Raw genomic sequence first — 13395 nt, 5'->3', positions numbered from 1 at the left:
CCCTGTTCACACTTCCCCGTTTAGCCCGGTTACAGTTTCCTGGTTAGCCTGTCTTCAGCCTTTGACACGGTTGACCACACCATCCTCCTCCAATACCTTTCCCCCGTTGTCCAGCTGGGTGGGACTGCCCTCGCCTGGGTCCATTCCGATTTACCCAGTCGTAGCCAGAGAATTACCTGTAGCACTCAGTCGTTGGGTGGCTGCTGCTTGTGCTGCAATGGAAGCTGAGGTTCGGCCATCAGACGCTGCATCATGGTTGGGTTCGCAAGTGTGCTAATGGAGTTGGTCATCAATTCCATGCTCTGCGCAAAGCCCTGTGCCAAGTTGGTGTCGGACTCCTTCATGCTCCTTGACATTGTACGCAGGCTTTCTGGCAGGCTGGCCAATGCACCAAGCATTTCATTGTACATACCCACCAGCCTTCTTAGAACATAAGAACATCAGAATTAGGAACAGGAGTAGGCCATACGGCCTACTCCACCATTCAATAAGATCATGGCTGATCTTCAACCTCAACTCCACTTTCCTGCCCTATCCCCATATCCCTTGATTCCTCTGGAGTCCAAAAATCTATCTATTTCAACCTTGAATATACTTATCGACTGAGCATCCACAGCCCTCTGGGGCAGAGAATTCCAAAGATTCACAACCATCTGAGTGTAGAAATTCCTCCTCATCTCAGTCTTAAAAGGCTGGCCCCTTATCCTGAGACTATGACCCCTAGTTCTAGATTCTTCAGTCAGGGGAAATAATCTCTCAGCATTTCGCTCCCTCACAATCTTATAATGAGATCACCTCTCATTCTTTTAAACTCCAGAGAGTATCGGCTCAATCTCTCCTCATAGGACAGCCCTCTCATCCCAGGAATCAATCTAGTGAACCTTCGTTGCACCGCCTCCAAGACAAGTATATCCTTCCTTAGATAAGGAGACCAAAACTGTGCGCAGTACTCCAGGTGTGGTCTCACCAAGGCCCTGTACAATTGTAGCAAGACTTCCTTACTCTTATACTCCAATCCTCTAACAATAAAGGCCAACATGCCATTTGCCTTCCTAATTGCTTGCTGTACCAGCACGCTAACTCTCTGTGTTTCCTGTACGAGAACATCTAAATCTCTCTGAACACCAACATTTAATAGTTTCTCACCATTTAAAAAATATTCTGTTTTTCTATTCTTCCTACCAAAGTGAGAAACCTCACATTTCCCCACATTATACTCCATCTGCCACCTTATTGCTCACTCACTTAACCTGTCTATCCCTTTGCAGGCTCTTTGCGTCCTCCTCACATCTTACTTTTCCACCTAGCTTTGTATTGTCGGCAAACTTGGATACATTGCACTCGGTCCCTTCACCTAAGTCATTAGTATAGATTGTAAATAGCTGAGGCCCAAGCACTGATCCCTGCGGCAATAGTTACAGCCTGCCAATCTGAAAATAACCTGTTTATTCCTACTCGCTGTTTTCTGTCTGTTAACCAATCCTTTATCCGTGCTAATACATTACCCCCAACCCCATGTGCCCTTATCTTGCTTAACAACCCTTTATGTGGCACCTTATCGAATGCCTTTTGGAAATCCAAATATACTACATCCACTGGTTCCCCTTCATCTACCCTGCTAGTTACATCCTCATAAAACTCTTAATAAATTTGTCAAACATAATTTCCCTTTCATAAAACCACGTTGACTCTGCCTAATCATATTATGATTTTCTAAGTGCCCTGTTACCACTTCCTTAACAATGGATTCCAGCATTTTCCCAATGACTGATGTCAGGCTAACTGCCCTGTAGTTCCCTGTTTTCTCTCTCCCTCCTTTCTTGAATAGCGGGGTTACATTTGCTACGTTCCAATCTGCTGGGACCATTCCTGAATCTAGAGAATTTTGGAAAATTGCAACCAATGCATCCACTATCTCTGCAGCCACCGCTTTTAGAACCTTAGTATGTAGGCCATCAGGTCCAGGGGATTTGTCAGCTTTTAGTCCCATTAGTTTCTCAAGCACTTTTTATCTACTGATATTAATTATTTTAAGTTCGTCGCTCTCATTAGCCCCTTGGTTCCCCACTATTTTTTGTACACTTTTTGTGTCTTCTACTGTGAAGACAGATACAAAATAGTTGTTTAAAGTCTCTGCCATTTCCTTGTTCCCCAATATAATTTCTCCTGTCTCAGCCTCTAAGGGACCAACACTTACTTTTGCTACTCTCTTCCTTTTTACATACTTGTAGAAGCTCTTACAATCTGCTTTTATATTCCTTGCTAATTTACTCTAATTCTATTTTCTCACTTTTTATCAATTTTTTGGTCATCCTTTGCTGGTTTCTAAAGCTTTCCCAATCCTCAGGCTTACTACTATTCTTTGCAACATTATAAGCTTATTCTTTTAATCTAATACTATCCTTAACTTCTTTAGTTAGCCACGATTTGATCCCTTTTCCCGTGGAGTTTTTATTTGTCAATGGAATGTATATTCATTGAGAATTTGGGAATATTTCTTTAAATGATTGCCACAGCTTTTCCACTGTCAGACCTTTCAATCTAATTTCCCAATCTACCTTAGCCAACTTGCCCCTCATACCTATGTAATTGACTTTGTTTAAGTTTAAGACTCTAGTGTTGGTGCCAGTGCCCCATGAATCGAAACCCCTTCCTCCCACACCACTCTTTGAGCCACGCATTTAACTCTCTGATCTGCTTGACCCTATGCCAATTCGCGCGTGGCTCAGGAAACAATCCAGAGATTATTACCTTTGAGGTTCTGCTTTTTAATTTAGACCCTAGCTCCTCAAACTATCTCAGCAGAACCTCATTCCTAGTTCTACCTATGTCATTGGTTCCTACATGGGCCACGACAACTGGATCCTCCCCCTCCCACTCCAAGTTCTTCTCCAGCCGTGAGGAAATATCCTTAACCCTGACACCGGGCAGGCAACACAGCCTTCGGAACTCCCGATCGCGGCTGCAGAGAACAGGATCTATCCCCTGGCTATATTGTCCCCTACCAGTGCAACATTCCTTTTCACTCCCCCCACTTGAATGGCCTCCTGTATCACGGTGCCGTGGTCAGCTTGCTCATCCACCCTGCAGACTTTTCCCTCATCCACACAGGCAGCAAGAACCTCATACCTGTTGGATAAGGGCAAAGGCCGAGGCTCCTCTAGCACTGCATCTGGGGTCCCTGGCTACCCTTGCCCCTGCCCTGGTTGCAGGCCACTCACGCCTGGTGTCTAACCATGGGCAGATCCCGCACCTAAGCTATCCTCTAAAGTACGCAGAGTGTCAGTATCTGAGCTGGTGGCTGCGAGTGTGAAATCGAGTGACGGTGCTGTGTCTTAAGCATCACTGCCTTCTTCCTCATCCAGTTCTTGCTCCTCCACCACTGCCTGGCCAGCTTGCAGTTCTTGGGTATCTGAAAGGAGAAAGGCATAAGGGTAGGGCTGGGATGAGGGATGAGGGGGGCAGAAGCAAGAAGAATCATATGCAGCATGTAAATCAGAAGAGATTGTGGGATGAGGAGGAAGTGGGATGTGAAAAAGGGGATTAGGTATGAGGATATTGTCATCTTCGATTGTTTCAGCCCCACTGTTGACCACGGGCTCAGCGATGGCCGCTCCAATGATGGTGACCACCATCTCCTCCATCAGGGTAAGGTCATGCAGCCTTGCCTGTCCCCCACTAGTTAACTCCTGCTGCCGTTGGTTATGCACCAACTTGTCCTGCAAGAGAGAGGGAAGTGTGTCAGTGAGTGTGGTGAAATGTTTGGGTGATGCGCCTGTCATGGTTGAATAGCTGACACCGTGTGCAGGCTGTGAGATGTGGGTGTGAGGCTTACAGCAGTGCTAAGTGTGTGAAGGTGAGGAGAAGCTATGAATCTGAGGTATGAGTCTTGTTTGAATGAGATTGTTGGTAGGTGAGTGATGGGGTTGTGCTGCATTAACGCAGAGCTTGGAGCCCATCCTTTCCAGCATGGAAGTGATGGCCAACTCCATTAGCACACTTGTGAACCCAACCAGGATGCAGCGTCTGATGGCCGATGTCTCAGCTTCCATTGCAGCACAAGCAGAAGTCACCCAACGTCTGGGTGCTGCAGTGGAAGCTCATATTTCTGTCACGCAAGTTCATACTGCTGCCATCGTGGCTGGGTTTACCAGTGTGGAAAGGGGCTTGTAGGGTATCGACAGCAGTCTGTCCTCCAAAAGATTACTAGGATTGCTGAGACGCCGCCCCAGGGGAATGGCAGTGGCTCCGTGGAGGACGACCCTGCTGTCCTCTCTCAGGATGACGGCATTCGTCCTCCTGTCACTGGCACTCCGCCAGTGCCTTTGCTGTTGCCTGTCAACCAGTCAGCCCAGATTGCTGCCCCTATGCTGAGATGGTGCAGTCCGAAGCTGGGACTACTAGGCCCAGAGCTGCTTGAGGTCACCCTCCAAAGGCCATCTGCTGTCTCCCCAATGAAAGTCAGCAGCCTTCCACCAGCCATGCTGCAGCCACTGGGGTAGCACTGCGTAGGAGCACTAGGACAGGCAAAGGCACGCAGAAGACAGGCACTAAGGGAATGCACAAGAATGATTAGTTTAAGTTTTGATGCCATTTCATTTATAAATTTGGTTTGGAATGTTTATTCTGTGGTGGCTTTTATTTTTGCATTGTGGTCAAGCGGATGCTGTAATGGTCAGTGACAGAGGGAAGGTAAGGTGTGGGACTGTTGGTGAATGTGGAATTGGGGTTGTGTTTACTGGTATCGCAGCCGGATGAGTCGGTCACGGACAGCCCGGCCAGAGAGGGGCTGCCTGGGTTGCCTCCTCCTCCTCCTGCTACTCAGGTGGTCGACATTTGGCTGGTGGCAAGGGCTGTGCCCCGATGATGGCGAGGTTGTGCAGCATGCAGCAGACCACTACGAATCTCGACACCCACTCTGCCCAGTACTGCAGGGCTCCTCCAGAGTGGTCCAGGCAGCGGACGCATTGCTTCAAGACGCCAATGGTGTGCTCGATATTTCGTGTGGCAGCATGGATTTCGTAGTATGAATGCTGCCCATGTGTGCATGGGTTGTGCACCGGAGTCATGAGCCTTGTTGTTAACGGATTGCCCTTGTCGCCCAGGAGCCACCCTCTGGTTTGCCAGATGGCACAGCAGACTGCCACAGAATGAAGGCATCATGACTGCTGCCAGGATACCGAGCATTGACCCGCATGATTCGCTGAGCATGGTCTCACACCAGCTGGACATTGAGGGAGTGGAATCCCTTTCGGTTGCGGAACATCTCAGCGTTGACATGTAGCACCCGCAAAGCGACTTGTGTGCCGTCAATGGCAACCTGTACCATGGGGAAGCCTGCAATCCTCGCAAAGCCGCATGCTCCCTCCGCCTGCTGCTCTCTGGCCAGAGAGAAGGGAATATGTTCAGCTGTCTTGAAATACAGAGCCTCAGTTACTGCCCTTAAGCAACAGTACACAGCAAACTGGGAGATGTTGCAAATATCTCCTGCTCCAGCCTGGAAGGAGCCCAACGCGAACAAGTTCATGGCTACTGACTTTCACAGCCACTGGCCATGTGGTGCTCGCCCTGCTGAGGTTGCAGTTGTGACTGCAGCAGGGGCAGATTCCAGTGAGGACGTCCTTGGTGAAACGCAGTTGTCTGACACACTGCTTGTCGCTGAGTTTAGGTCGGAGTATTGCTCCTTGAACACCCTGGGCGGATGTGGCCTCCTGCTGAGAGCCCTTCTCCTGCTCCTCCCGTAGCTTGTCCTGGTCTGTGTCACCTCTGCTCATTCTCATGCTGTAGGCCAAGTGGAGTGTCTACTACTGCACCCGTGTCTTAGAGTAAGTGGTCTGTGCAGAATCCTTGAGGTCAGGACAAAGTCCTTCAGCACCTGCCACACCACTCCCTGTAGACTTTACCAACTTGAAATAACCGTACAAACCACCAATCACTTCTACAAACTCAGCAACAGCCAGTAGAAATCAATCAGCAACTAAACTGTAAGTAGTTGATGATCCCTTTAAATGGCATTGGTGGGGTGGGGGAGGGGGGTTCCTTCCTGCTGCTGAACGAGTTTAAGAGAGGGTGTTAGTTGGAGCGTTGGGCTCCATGCTGATTGACGTCATGATCTGCCTACGTTGCATACTTCCGGCACACGCTCCCTGCGTCCACGCCAACGCCCTGCCCAAGATGGCGTCCGGCGTGGCCCACACCAAAAATGTGCACGCGCCGCGGACACCATTTTGGAACCAAAACGGCACCCATAGCGCACAAACAACGGCCGTTACGGAGCCGAATTTTACAGGCGAATATCTTTGAGTTTTTAACTTCCTCCCTAGCTCCTGAAACTCTGTCTGTGGTACCCCAACCCTTTTCCTTCCTATGTTATTGGTTCCAACATGAACCACAACTTCTGGCTGTTCCCCTTCACCCCACAAAATGTTCTGCACCCATTCAGTGATGTCCTTTATCTCTGGCACCAGGGAGGCAACACACCATGGAAGACTCACGTCGGCGGTTGCAGAAACACCTGTCTATCCCCCTGACTATTAAATCCCCCATGTCCACTGCATTTCTACACTTTGCTGTGACCCCCCGTGTAGTCATTTGCCCCATGGTGCCATGGATGTGCTCTAGACTGCACTCCCCTGAGGTGTCGTCACCTTCACTGGTATTCAGCCTCTCTATCCCTCTCTGCTCCTTTAAGACACTCCTTAAAACCTACCTCTCACCTGTCCTAATGTCTCATTATGGAACTCGGTGTCAAATTTTGTTCAATAATCGCTCCTGTGAAGTGCCTTGGGATGTTTTACTACATTAATAAAGATGCTATATAAATACAAGCTGTTGTTCAGTTCCCCTGTTTCGCCCCTGGTCACAGTTGTCCCTGGTTACTGTTGCCCTTGTTCAGTTGTCCCTGTGCACACCGACCCTTGTTCACAGTTCCCCCTGCAGCGGGTAGTCAAAACTGCCCAACGCATTACCGGCACCCGGCTACCGACCATAGAGCACATATATCAGAAACGCTGTTTACGGAGGTCACTGACCATCATCAAAGACCCTACCCACCCCAGCCACAGTCTGTTCGCCCTCCTGCCATCTGGGAGACGCTACAGATGCATTCACACCCGTACGACCAGATTTAGGAACAGCTTCTTTCCCAGGGCTGTCATCCTACTGAACTCCACAAATAAACTCGAAAGCCTGCACATCTGCCAATGCACTTTATTATGGTTATGTTTATGTTAATGTATTACAAGCCAAATGTATGTTGAATGTTTAAATGTCTTAATCTAAATGTACACTCTCAGGAGCCGCAAGCCTACATTTCGTTGTACTGCACTTGTGCACTAACAATGACAATAAAGTTGATTATGATGATTATTATGATTATGATTTTAGCCCCTGGTCACAGTTCCCCTGTTTACAGACCCATTAACAGTTCCCCCTGTTCACAACAACAACTTGCATTTACATAGCACCTTTAACATAGTTTCACAGGAGCGTTATAAAACAAAATTTGACACCGAGCCACAAAGGAAGTATTAGGACAAGTGACCAAAAGCTTTTAAAGAGCGTCTTAAAGGAGGAGAGAGAGGTAGTAAGGTGGAGAGGTTTAGGGAGGGAATTCCAGAGCTTAGGGCCCAGGCAACTGAAGGCACGGCCACCAATGGTGGAGCGATTAAAATCAGGGATGCGCAAGATGCCAGAATTGGAGGAGTGCAGAGATTTCGGAGGATTGTGGGGCTGGAGGAGGTTACAGAGATAGGGAGGGGTGAGGCCATGGAGGGATTTGAAAACAAGGATGAGAATTTTAAAATCTATGCATTGCTGGACCTGGAGCCAGTGTAGGTCAGCAAGCACAGGGGTGATAGGTGAGCGGGACTTGGGGCGAGTTAGGACACGGGTCAGCAAGCACAGGGGTGATAGGTGAGCGGGACTTGGGGCGAGTTAGGACACGGGTCAGCAAGCACAGGGGTGATAGGTGAGCGGGACTTGGGGCGAGTTAGGACACGGGTCAGCAAGCACAGGGGTGATAGGTGAGCGGGACTTGGTGCGAGTTAGGACACGGGTCAGCAAGCACAGGGGTGATAGGTGAGCGGGACTTGGTGCGAGTTAGGATACAGGCAGCAGAGTTTTGGATGAGCTCACGTTTGCAGAGGGTGCAAGGTGGAAGGCCGGCCAGGAGAGCATTGGAATAGTCGAGTCTGGAGGAAACAGAGGCATGGATGAGGGTTTCAGTAGCAGATGAGCCGAGGCAGCACTGAGACGGGTGATGTTATGGAAGTGGAAGTAGGCGGTCTTGGTGATGGAGAGGATATGGGGTTGGAAGCTCAGCTCAGGGTCAAATAGGCCACGGTTGCGAACAGTCTAGTTCAACCTCAGACAATGGCCAGGGAGAGGGATGGAGTCGGTGGCGGCAACTAAAAACAATGGCATCCCTATGTTTACAGTGCCCCATTGAGCCGCTGCTCACAGGTCCATCTGTTTGGCCCTGTGTCAGCTTGTCACTCAATGGTGTCACTCTCATGTCGGAGTCACAGATCGTGGATTCAAGTCCCACTCTGGAGACTTGAAGGTGCACTACACTGTCAGAGGTGCCGTCTTTCGGATGTTAAACCGAGGCCCCGTCAGCCCTCGCAGGTGGACATAAAAGATCCCATGGCACGATTTCAAAGAAGAGCAGCGGAATTCTAACGGTGTCTTGTTTTCAAATCCTTCTATTGCTTCACCATTCCCTATCTCTGCAATCTCCTCCAGCCCCACAACCCTCCGAGATCTCTGCACTCCTCCAATTCTGCCCTCTCGAGCATCCCCGATTTTAATCGCTCAACCATTGGCAGCCGTGCCTTCAGCTGCCGAGGCCCTAAGCTCTGGAATTCCCTCCCTAAACCTCTCTACCTCTCTTTCCTCCGTTAAGACGCTCCTTAAAACCTACCTCTTTGACCAAGCTTTTGGTCATCTGCCCCAATTTCTCCTTATGTGGCTCGGTGTCAAATTTCTTGTCTTATAATACTCCTGTGAAGTGCCTTGGGACGTTTCACTAAGTTAAAGGCGCTATATAAATACAATTACGATAGTAAAATACTGCGGATGCTGGAAATCTGAAATAATAACAGAAAATGCTAGAAAAACTCAGCAGGTCAGGCAACATCCGTGGAGAGAGAAACAGAGTCAACGTTTCGGGTCGAAACCCTTCGTCAGGACCGAGAGAAAAGGCAGGAAATGAAACAAAAGGCAGTTTGGGGGTTGGGAAATGGGGGAGGGGATGAAAGAAGAGACATTGAGAGATATTGAAGGTGAGACGAGATGGTAATAGGACAGGTAAAGAAACAGACAATGGCTCTAGATGAAGTGTGAAATGCGTATATAAATACAATTGTTGTTGTCTTGGCCAACATTTATGCCTCAACCACCATCACTAAAAGAGATTATCCGGCCATTTATCACAGGGCTGTTTGTGGGATCTTTCCGTGCGCAAATTAGTTGCGGAATGTGCGACATTGCAACAATGCACATGAGACAGAGCTCCATTGGCTGCGAGCGGAGGATGTGCCGGGCGCTGTGGCAATGCAACTCTTGTGTTTGGCTGATTGACAGCCGAGGCCCCGCCCCGATGATGCAAGCGGTCACATGAGCGGCTCGAGCGGCAGCTGCTGTCGAGCGATCCAAGAGACTGAGCGCCTCACCTTCACCTCCACCTCACACCGCCTCTCCGCTCCGGTCCGCCGCCATGAGCCGTCTCCTCGCCCCTCTGCTCCTGCTCGGTAAGCGACGCCATAGCCGTGTTGCGGCTGGGCCCCGGGCCTGTCGGTGTGTCAGCGGGCGGCCTGGGGTGTGTGGTTGGTTGGGGGGTGGTGTGTTGACGCGGGCTCCGGGTGAGTCAGCAGGCCGCAGTGCGCGGTTATGAAGCGGCCGGGGGCTCGGGGCCGGGCCGCGGTTGTTAGGGTGATGGGGGCCGGGTGTTGGGGGAGGGCAGATTAAAGGGGGGCAGATTAAAGGGGGGGTCGGTCACATGCGCAGCCGTCACGTGAGGCCTGGAAGGATCGAGAACGAGCGCGGCCCCGCCCCCTCCTGTGTGTGTGTGTGTGTGTGTGTGTGTGTGTGCGCGCGCGCGCGCTCGCGCGCGCGCGCGCGCGCGTTGGGGGCGCGCATGCTCGATTGGGGCTAACCTTTGCCCCTTGCCCTCCGCTGTAATCTGAGCCAGGGTGGGTGACCCTCGCTAAAATACAAAAGCAAAACACTGCGGCTGCTGGAGGTCTGCAATACAAAGCGAGAATGCTGCAAACACTCAGCGGGTCAGGCAGCATCTGTGGAGAAACAGGGTTCACGGTTCAAGTCAATGACCCTTCGTCAGAACTGGAAAAAGTTGGAGATGGAACAAGTGCAGGGCGGGGGGAAAGAACAAAAGGGAAGGTCCGTGATAGGATGGAAGGCAGGAGAGATTGAGACAAAAGGGATGATGGTGCGAGGCAAAAGGAGATGGTAATGGGACAAGTTAAGAAACAAAGGTGGGTCTAGAGGAGGTATTAATGGCAATGGCAGAATTATCAACAGCTGCCATGTGATAAAAATTACCAGAGGTTATGGTCTGAAATTGTTCAACTCAGTGAGTCCAGAAGGCTCATTGTGCCTAATCAAAAGATGAGGTGCTGTTCCTTGAGCTTCCATTGGGCTTCGTTCGAACAGTGTAAGAGGCCGAGGACAAAGAGGTCCAGAGTGCGAGTGGAGCCGAGAATGAAAGTGACAGGCGACCAGAAGCTCAGGGTCTCCCGTACGGACTGAACAGGGGTGTTTTGCAAAGTGATCACCCACCTGCGTTTAGTCTCCCCAATGCAAAGGAGACCACATCGTGAGAAGCAAATACATTATACTAAATTGAAAGAAGTATAAGTAAATCGCTGTTTCATGTGGAAGGAGTGTTTGGGGCCCTGGAAGTGGGAAGGGAAGAGGCAAAGGGGTAGATGTTGCATCTCCTGTGCTTGCACGGGAAGGTGCTGTGGGAAGGGGAGGGGTGTTAAGGGTGATTAAGGAGTGGACCAGGGTGTCAGGGAGCGATCTGTTCGGAATGCTGAAAGGGGAGGTGAGGGGAAGATGTGTTTGGTGGTGGGATCATGCTGGAGGGAGGTGGCGGAGGATAATGCATTGAATGTGGAGGCTGGTGGGTTGAAGACAAGGGGAACCCTATCATGGTTCTGGGAGGGAGGGGGAAGGGGGCAAGAGCAGAATTGAGGGAAGTGGAACAGACATGGTCGAGGGCTGTGTCAACCATGGTAGGGGGGGAATCCTCGGTTGAGGAAAAAGGAAGACATATAGGAAGTACTGGTGTGGAAGGGGGAATCATCAGAACAGATGTGACAGACGGAGAAACTGGGAGAATGGAATAGAGTCCTTACGGGAAGTAGGGTGAGAGGAAGTGTAGTCAAGGTAGCAGTGGGAGTCAGTGGATATTGGCCGATAGCCTATCCTTAGAAATGGAGCCAGAGAAGTTGAGGAAGGGAAGAGTCAGAGATGGACCATGTGAAAGCGAAGGAAAGGTTGAAATTGGAAGCAAAGCATTGAGGGGCTGGGGGGAGATAACACCCTCCCCTGGTGTAATGAGCTGGGGTGGGTAACCCTTGCATCTGGTATGCAGGGACAGAGGGACCTGGGAGTTAATATGCATAGGTCCCTGAATGTGGCAGGACATACTGAGTGGTTAGCAAATCATAAGGGGTCTTGGGCTTCATAAATAGAGGTATTGAGTACAAAAGTAGAGAAGTTATGCTGAACCTTTATAAAGTGCTGGTTAGGCCACAACTGGAGTATTGCGTCCAGTTCTAGTCACCACACTTTAGGAAGGATGTGAAGGCCCTTGAGAGGGTGCAGAGGAGATTTACCAAAATGGTTCCAGGGATGGGGGATCTTTGTTACAAGGACAGGTTGGAGAAGCTGGATTTGTTTTCATTAGAGCAAAGGAGGTTGAGGGGTGATTTGATAGAGGTGGATAAGATTATGACAGGTTTGGATAGGCTAGATGGGGAAAGGCTGCTCCCACTAGTTGATGGTACAAGGACTAGGGGACACAGATTTAAGGTTTTGGGCAAGAAATACGGGGGGATGTGAGGAAAAACTGTTTTTACACCGAGTGGTGAGGACCTGGAACTCGCTGCCGACGGAAGTGGTGGAAGCGGAGACACTCAATGTTTTCAAGGGGAGACTGGATAGGCACTGGAGGGAAATAAACTTGCAGGGCTACGGGGATAGAGCGGGGGAATGGGGCTGACTGGGTGTTCTACAGAGTGCCGGCACGGACTCGATGGGCCGAATGGCCTCCTTCTGTGCCTCTATGGTGTAATCTGAGCTGGGGTGGACAACCCCTGCACCTGGTGTAAACTGAGTCAGGGTAGCGAGATAATCCTTGCTACCTACCTGGTGAGTCTGACATGGGGAGGAGTAATCTTTGCCCCCTACCTGGTGTACTCTGGATCTGGTATGTGCGGGGATATCTCTGCAATATCATCTCTCCTCCCTCTCCCTCTCTGCCCCAGTCACCATCTATCCCCCTCTCTTTTTTCTCTCTTTTCCCCCCCCCCCCCCCCCCTACTCTCTCTCACACACCCCTTCACCTCCCTGTCCCAGTCTCGGTCTCCCTTTCTTTCCCCTTTCTCTCTCTCTCTCTCTCTCTCTCTCTCTCTCTCTCTCTCTCTCTCTCTCTCTCTCTCTCTCTCTCTCTCTCTCCCTCTTTCCCCCCCCCCCCCCCCCCCTTCCCTTTTCTGCTAGGAGCATTGTGAAAATGGTTATTGATGTTGCAATCTTCACCTCTGTAAAATGTAGATTCCAGAAGCTGAGCATTTTGTTAATAACTGACCCCCTTGGGGTTGAGTGTACAATCATTAGTTTGAAGCAGAGAAGGTAAAGGAAGTGTCTTGGCCAACTGTGGGAGAAATTTCTCCATAAGTAACACCAAGCCGTTATTTCACAAGCACAGAAATCACGAGTGAGTTACGGTTAACCTCATGCTCATACGTGTGATTGGTCCTGATGAGCTAGCTTAAACCGTGACTTCTGTAAATGTGTACTTATGATCTTGCAAGTGTGAAATGGTAAATTTAAAAGAATTCTTGGATTATGGCAAGTTATGGAGTTGTATTATGTAACAACCCAGTTTGGAAGTGAGTGGATAAAACGCATCAAAGTTAAAATGGCTAAACAATTGTATTGGTATTACCACTGATTTTGATGTGATCCATGCTAAATGAATGGGAGGTTTGATCATACCTGTGAATGTCAGTAACCTGGAAAGAGTACCGATGAGACTCCAGAAACGGTGACTAAGGCTTTGACAACCACAACTTGTATTTAGATTGCACCCATTAATGGGTGCAATCGGCCCATGGCACTTTACAGAAGCAAAATCAGGCAAAAGTG

General features: G+C 49.8%; 1 protein-coding gene across 1 annotated transcript in view; it reads left to right on the top strand.

Moving 5' to 3' along the window:
• Positions 1 to 9599: 9599 nt before the first annotated feature.
• lamp1a (lysosome associated membrane protein 1a) overlaps positions 9600 to 13395 on the top strand; it is a 41677-nt gene continuing 37881 nt past the window's right edge. The window contains exon 1 of the mRNA XM_086006118.1: positions 9600 to 9752. Within this exon, the coding sequence (XP_085862244.1) occupies positions 9719 to 9752 (34 nt within the window). The 5' untranslated portion in view covers positions 9600 to 9718. The remainder of the gene's footprint in view (positions 9753 to 13395) is intronic.

This window comes from Somniosus microcephalus, chromosome 14 (genome assembly GCF_052327205.1).
Source record: "Somniosus microcephalus isolate GS21.2 chromosome 14, FLI_Smic_1.0, whole genome shotgun sequence".
NCBI classification, from domain to species: Eukaryota; Metazoa; Chordata; class Chondrichthyes; order Squaliformes; family Somniosidae; genus Somniosus; species Somniosus microcephalus.
The sequence above is the reverse complement of the archived record's forward strand: the minus strand, read 5'-3'. Positions and strand labels throughout refer to the sequence as shown.